Source organism: Mesocricetus auratus, unplaced genomic scaffold, assembly GCF_017639785.1.
Source record: "Mesocricetus auratus isolate SY011 unplaced genomic scaffold, BCM_Maur_2.0 Super-Scaffold_100014, whole genome shotgun sequence".
NCBI classification, from domain to species: Eukaryota; Metazoa; Chordata; class Mammalia; order Rodentia; family Cricetidae; genus Mesocricetus; species Mesocricetus auratus.
Window position 1 is genome coordinate 32,531,134 of NW_024429197.1, and position 7,811 is coordinate 32,538,944.

The window sequence follows — 7,811 nt, forward strand, 5'->3', positions numbered from 1 at the left end:
ATTGAAAAACAAACAGAGACCTGGATGGGGGAGGGATTCTCACTGGGCCCTCACTACACTTTTATGTGATGTCTGCCATTTTTTCAGGGTGGTGGCTGTGGTCCTATGTGCCTGTAGTTGTGAAATGTGTAAGGCCACAGATAGTAGAGGTGCTGTAGAAGTGGTTGGTCTGCCATTTTCCCATCTTATAACTCGAATAAGCATGGTTTGAAGAGGTGCATGGAGGTATTTGCCGAGTCCCTCAAGAGCAGAGACAATGCAGGGAGCAGAGTGTCTGCCTCTGACTCTGATCTTGTACATTATTTTCATTTTCTGGGCCAAGTTAGAATGAGGCCATGGGTGAGACATGTCCTTTGCCAGTATGCTGTCTAATCCAGGTGAAGGAGAGCATGTATGAGAGAGATATATGTGTGAGGCCATTGAATCTTTCTGTATAGTAGGTCCTTTGTAAATGTATTATCTGGACAGCAGACTGCCACCTGGCTACCTTTCTGGATCTTTTGACTAGGACATTTTATTTTATTTGTTAGTATAACTGACTCCATGATGAGTATCACTGGAACCCAGAATGTAGGCAGTACCACTTGCAAAAATGAGAACAAAGTCCATAGTTCTGGGAAAGTCCATAAATCTACCGACCTTACTGTTTGGTTTCTGAATAACTGTTCTTGCTAACTAAGGTGTGTCAGCCCAAGATGTGGTCTTTGTGCCTAAGAGCTCACTCAGAACACTCAGTGTAGTCAATGGCTGGCTAATACTGACTTCCTATTGACTTGAACCTGTGTCTGAGCAGTCTTCTCTGGTGAATACCCCACAACATTTATGTTTTGGGGATAGAATCTTCTATGTAGCCCTGACTAGCTTGGAACTAACTCTGTAGACCAGGCTGGCCTCAAACTCACAGAGATCTGCCCACCTCTGCCTAAGGTACTGGGATTAAAGATATGTGACACCATACTCAGCCCTTAACTAGGATTTTATTTTATTTATTTATTTATTTTGGTTTTTCGAGACAGGGTTTCTCTGTATTGTTTTGGAGGCTGTCCTGGAACTCGCTCTGTAGACCAGGCTGGCCTCGAACTCACAGAGATCCGCTTTTTTTTTTTTTTTTATGAGACAGGGTTTTTCTGTATTGTTTTGGAGGCTGTCGGTCCAGCCCGGCCTCGAACTCACAGAGATCCGCCTGCCTCTGCCTCCCGAGTGCTGGGATTAAAGGCGTGCACCACCATCACCTGGCCCAGAGATCCGCTTGTAACTAGGATTTTAAAACTTTGCTTGGGTATGGTGGTGTACATGTTTAATCCCAGCAATGGGAAGGCAGATCTCTAAATTTGAGGTCAGCCTTGTCTATATATCAAGCTCCAGGCCCTACAAGGCTGCATAGTCAGACACTGTCTCAAAAAACAAGCAAAAATAAAACAAAGAAAAAAACTGTAGCTGGCCCACTCTCTGGCCATGTGGACCAATGCCAGCCTGGTATCTCCCTTACTGGCCTAATCCTAAGGCCATTGACTGTACATGGCTGTTCTAGTGTTTATCTGGGAAACGCCTATTTAACAGCCACTGCTCAGTGTGGATACAAAAGTTTCCCTGATTTTCTGGACAGTGTCTGTCTATTCTTAGCCTCTTGCACATCCCAGGGTGGCGCATGCGTCCCCGTGGTACCGTGGCTTCCTCACATGCCCCCAGTGAAACTAAACAGAGTGTCTTTGTTCCCTTGTCTTGCTGATACCCAGAGGAGGAACTCATGAACATTTGTTAAGCAATGGGCCAACACATTCATTAATGAAATGGGCCAGCATCTTGATAACACCAGGAGAGGAACACTTGAGCTTCTGGTTTATTTGGCAGAAATTTACACTTTCTTTTATTTTTATTTTGTGTATGATGCTTTATTATGAAAAACTGAACATGTAGAAAAGTTGAAATGATTTTATTTTATACTGCACACCTCTATACCCACACATCATTTAGATTTTGTTACTATGGGCTAGTGGGGAGCACCTGCGCCCAGTCCTGATGACCTGAGTTCAATTCCTAGTGCTTACATGGTGCAATTAGACAACTGACTTCACAAAGTTGCCTTTGACATACGACACAGCATCCATGTACCTATATCCGCCTTTACATGCAAAATTATTACACAAAATTATCAGACTACTAATGTTTTATTGCTTAATGGCATATCTTCTATCTGTCACTCTGTCTATTAGACACCTTTAAAATATAAAGACTTTAAATTATGCATGTTTGTGTATTTGTATGTGGATATGTGCACATAGGTGCAGTACTTGGAGTGGCCAGAAGAAGGCCTGAGATCTTCTGGGGCTGGAGTTAGAAGAGGCTATGAGCCACTGGATGTGGGGGCCGGGGGCTAACCCCAAATCCTCTGTAAGAACAGTACATGTTTTTAACCACTGAGCCTTCTCTTCAGTCCCTCTTTATCTCTTTTATTTTTGATAAATTTAAAAGGAAATGGCAGCACTAATACACTTCTGCCAAAACACTGAAGATGCGCTATTCTTTCAGAATTTTAGTTAAAAGTGCACATTCTTTACCTAAAAATCTCAAATTGGAACCAAAAGTGCTCATTATTCATGGTAATACTTATTCTTAATTCTTGGAGCACGTTTACAGTATATACAGAGTTTTGAAATGTATATGTGTTTATATAGTTAATTTTCTCATTGCTGTAAGAAAATACCTGACAAAACTGTAGAACTCTCAGCTCCTTCTCCAGCACCGTGTCTGCCTGCCTGCCACCATGCTTCCCACCATGACAATAATGCACTAACCCTCTGAACTGTAAGCCAGCCCCAGTTAAATGTTTTCCTTTATAAGAGTTGCCGGGGTCATAGTGTCTTCACAGCAATAGACACCCTAACTAGGTCAACCACTAAGCCATCCTCTAGTCCCTAATTTAAAAGATGTATTTGTGCATGTGGAAGCTGAAGGACCACCTCAGGTGTCATTTCTCAGGGACACTGTCCACCTTATTTGGGGGACAGGATCTGTCGTTGGTCTGGAGCTCACCCACTAGGCTAGGCTGACTGGCCAGCAAGCCCCAGAGATCGGTTTGTCTCCACCTCTGCAGTGTTGAGATTACATGGGCATGCTGGGATTACAAGTGCACACTACGTGCCTACCTTCTTATGTGGGTGCTGGCGATCAAACCCAAGTCATCCCGTATGCCTGGCAAGGCACTTCACTCACCGAGCCGTCTCCTCAGCTCCCGGTTTCTGAGTTTGACGGATGCACATAGTTGGGAAACCACAAGCAAGGAAGTCCTTCATGCTGCCTCTGCAGTGCCCATGTGCTTGTCATGCCCAGACCGAATCAACCGCACAGACGCATCTTTTCCCGTTCGCTTTGCACAGTGCTTTTGGGGTCACCCATGTTGCAGAGGCAGGATCATTCCTTTGATGCCGAATGAATCCAGTGTGTGGAGAGGCAGCCTTTTGTTCACATCTCAACCTTTATGAAGGCAGCCTTAAAGAGCTTATACGGCTCTCTGTACAGTAAGGTTTTCATGTCTTTTCTTGTAACTAGTCCAGAATAGGATTTTTTAAGTCATTTGGTAAGCTCACGTAATAAGAAACCCAGTATTTGCAGATGCAGTACTTGTTGTTAAAATGTTTAGGTTTATCCAGTAACAAGACACAGACCGTGACTCACAGATCCCACGTGGAGTTTATTGGTAGACAGGGAGGGAAAGGGGGGTGACAGGTAACCGACCTGTGCAGAGTTGAGAGAGAGATAAGATGAGAGAGAGAGAGAGAGAGAGAGAGAGAGAGAGAGAGAGAGGGAGGGAGGGAGGGAGGGAGGGAGGGAGGGAGGGAGGGAGGGAGGGAGATGGGAGTAAGAGAGGAGATGAGATGGAGAGGAAGACGAGAGTAAAAGAGAGTGTAAGCGGGCAGGGGTCAGTCCTTTAAAGGGGTCCTTTGCACCTGCGTGGCTCTCACAGCACTCTGGGCTGGCCAGAGTGCTGCCTGAGTGCATCTTGCCAGGGCAGGCCAGCGCAATGCCTGAACCTTTCAGTACTGTTTGTATTTCACCATCAGTGTGTGAGGGGTTACTTGCTTCACACCCCGGTTTTGTTTCTGTATTTTGTTTGGTGGTGCTGAGGATCGAACCCCGTGTCTTGTATATGTTAGACAAGCACTCTACCCCCGAGCTATACATACTGCCCAGCCCCACCACATCAGTGTTAATGTCGCATTTGAATTTTTGTCGTTCTAATTGTTTCACCATGGTTTGAATTTGCATCTCTCCATGACCAGATATTGGATATTATCACTTCTTGCTGAAGTATTTTCAAAGCTTTTTATTCATTTTAAAGAGCAGGTTGCTTACACTCTTATATTATGTTTGGAGAATTCTCTGTCTTTGTTTTTAACTTTTACCTATGTGCCTGTGCCTGTGCCTGTGCCTGGTGCGTGCACCTGAGTGCAGCTATGCCCTGGAGTTCAGTGTCCACAGGGACTGGAAGCGTCAGATCACTGGGGAGCAGAGTTATTGGCGGTTGTGAGCCGTATGAGTGCCGGCAACTGGATGCGGGTTCTCTGCACTCAGCTCTGAGCCATCTCTCCAGCTCCCACAGTTTGAGAATTCTTTAAATAATATTGGCACAAGTCCTTTCTTAGACATTGCATTTACAGATACAAGTAAATATTTCCTCCCAGGTGCTCGGAAGGGTTTTAATGGGAAGTTAGGCTTGTGTTTTAGAAGCTCCTCTATGGCGTGTAAAATAAGTGGATAGATGGAGAGGGGAGGGACAGAGACAAGGACTCTGTCTCAAAGTCTAGATGAGATGAGGCTATGGGGAGGAGTGCAGAGACAGAAGACACAGACCCAGCGAGTGGCAGGAGACCCACTAGGTGGCAGGAGAGGTCCCTTTCCTCTGGTGAGCCCTCCCTCCCTCCTTCATCCTTTGACTAATATCTGTGGCATATCCACTCAACTCCAGGTCCTGATTGAGGGTTAGGAGCAAAAGCTTGTAACAATGGAGCCCTGTCTCCATGGAGACCCCACCTGTTTGTTTAGTGGGGAAAACAGGCAGTAATGTGAGTGTGAGGCATGGAACAATGGAGCCCTGTCTCCATGGAGACCCCCCTGTTTAGTGGGAAAACAGGCAGTAACGCGAGTGTGAGGCATGGAACGATGGCTGTTAGCTGCTGTTGTCACAGAAGCTGGAGGATCCTATAAGGAAGCCGTTTCCAAGTGGCCTGCAGGATGGAGATCTTGTCCTGAGCAGGGCAGGGTGTTCGACTCCTGGCTCAGTGTCTAAACGGTGCAAGGAGCATGGGACTGAGGTTGGAATCTCAGGAGTGTGGTCCCTGGCCCTGACTCTGGCCTTAGGTGACCTCATGCTAGCCTGCCCTCCTCTCTCTAGCCCCCAGTTTCCCTCTCAGGGCAGGGCCACATTATCTTTCAGGTGCTGTGGTTTTGTTCATTTGTTTGATTTTGAGAGGACTCACTCTGTAGCCCAAGCTGTCCTGAAACTCACTATGTAGCCCAGGCTGGCCTCAAACTGATGGTGATCCCCTTACTTCAGCTTCCCAGGTACTGAGATTCCAGGCATGAGCCATTATACATAAGTGGCTGATTTTTCCCCTTTTATTTAATTTTTAGATAGGGTCTCACGTACCTCAGACTGGCCTCAAGATCACTGTGTAACTGAGCTTGGCCTTGATTTCCCCATCTTCCCACCTCTGCATCCCAAGTACCATCACACCCAACTTGCTCTCTTCTTTTCCTGTGTCTGTTTTGCATGTATATAAAGCGTGTTCAAGTGTGTGTGTGTGTGTGTGTGTGCATGCACATGTATGTGTGAATGTCCATGCCGTGTGCTTGCATGTGTGTAGAAGCCTCAAGTTCACATCTAGAGTTTTCCGTCATCACTCTGCTTTATTTATTGAGGCAGGGGCTCTCGATGAAGCTGTACCTCACTGGTTCTGGCTAGTCTAGTTTAGCCTTCATGTGTTTTCCCCTTGGAAAGGAAAGGATGTCGTGAATCCTGGTCTCTCCACCCATGTAGGATTCCCTGTGAAGTGCAGCTGATAGGCACCCTCCAGGCACGGAGAACTCATTGCCTTGTAAGAGATCATGCCCATGTTTTTCTTTTTCCCTTTTTACAGGGAACGGATTACACCTTTTACGAAGGGCAAGTGCCCCCCGACTGTGGACTACAATTCAGATCCTACTCCTTAAAGCCAGAGGAAAAGGACAGCCCGCTGTGACCAGATGGCCCAAGGCCTGAAGAGAAATCTTGGGAAGGGAGGATGGCAAAGGAAGCAGGGGGCTTGGAGAATGCCTGGGAGAGGGGAGAGACTAGGAGGGTCACCTTTGCTGCAGGCCTGTGGCCAAAAGTCACAATGTCTGCTGGGACAGTGGGGGGGGCAGGTATCTTTTGTTACAAGAGATCCATTGTCCTGAGCATTCCAGTCAGTTGGTGACATGAATTTGGGAGCCAGACAGCAGGCGGATGGAAGGGGGGGGATGTGGGTGCCGCCCTGGGAACCCTTCCGATGTAAAGCCAGAGCCTGGGTACCTGACTCGTTATTGAGGAAGAGGAAGTTGGGGGGGGAGCGTTTGCTATGCAGCAGTCTAGGCTCCTGCAGGAACATCCCATCTCCATGTTAGGATGCTTCTGGAAACTCAACAGGGCCTCATGCAAGGAGGAGACTGCTGACTTCCAGTAGTGTCCAGCAATTGAAAGAGCCTCTGTACCCCAGAGTCAGCACCGTGGTCACACAGGTATAGTCAGAGGCGGGGCTGCGGGGGAGTGACGATATCCTGAGATACTAACCTCACTGTTTACGTCAATGAGAGTTGAGCGTGGGGGTGGGGGTGGGGCTGTCCCCAGAGAAGGGGACCCGATGGACTCAGCCACAGAACTCACATAATAAAGCATATTAGACACTCTTCAGAGTGGGTTTTGTCTCAACAGTTGCTTCCTCACTTTTGTCAAAGTGGCTGTTGTAGGAGAAGAGAACCTGTCTCTATTCACAGAAATGGCAAAATCCTCTATGTAAAGACTGACCCACTGACTCCTCCAACTGGCCTGACAGCTAATTTAGCAAGGTAACAGGAAATAAGATCAGCCTGTCCAATAACTTTCCATGGACTGGAAACACAGCGTCACAAACTGGAAATTGAAGACGCCTTCTGTAATAGCCAGGGAGTCCTCCCCACACCCTGCTGATTGGGGTTAGAGTCACACATCTTATCATCCAGCTTTTATGTGGTCATGGAACTCTATAAAACAAAATAAATATTTTCTAAAAAGTTAAAAAACAACTACCGTATAGAATGAGTATACTTTAAAAAATATTTTTGCCAGCTAATATAATACTGGCAGTCACCGTCTCCATAGAAAAGGCGGGCAGCTTTGAAATCCTTACCTTTGTAGGTGAAGAGTTCATTTGAACACTTTGCCCAGAGGTAACCGATGAGCTTGCGTTATGAAAGTCATGTGTGCCGTAGGATTTCCACCTCTTACAGGCTTGTCTAACTGCCAGGGCAGGCTTTACGAGAAGTCCCAGGGACACCACCCCTCCTGGGTGCAAGCTAGTATATCAAAATCCCCCGCTTCTCAGCGCTCAGGCGGAACTGGTGTGTTTTACACAGGCTTTTGTTTTCCTGGTGTAAGTGACTCTAGTTGCCCACAGGGCAAGCCAGCTGAGAGCGTTCACTACTGGCCACCGTTACTCCCCATTTCCCTCGTGGGTTTTCTTTACCTCCAGGTAAATTACTTGTACTCAGGTCCTTAGCTCAGGGGTGGGGTTGACTTCTAGGAAAGGACGAGCCAA

General features: G+C 46.9%; 1 protein-coding gene across 1 annotated transcript in view; it reads left to right on the forward strand.

Moving 5' to 3' along the window:
- Lexm (lymphocyte expansion molecule) overlaps positions 1-6,825 on the forward strand; it is a 32,103-nt gene extending 25,278 nt beyond the window's left edge. The window contains exon 10 of the mRNA XM_040757037.1: positions 6,138-6,825. Coding sequence (XP_040612971.1) covers positions 6,138-6,210 — 73 coding nt within the window. The 3' untranslated portion in view covers positions 6,211-6,825. The remainder of the gene's footprint in view (positions 1-6,137) is intronic.
- Positions 6,826-7,811: the final 986 nt, after the last annotated feature.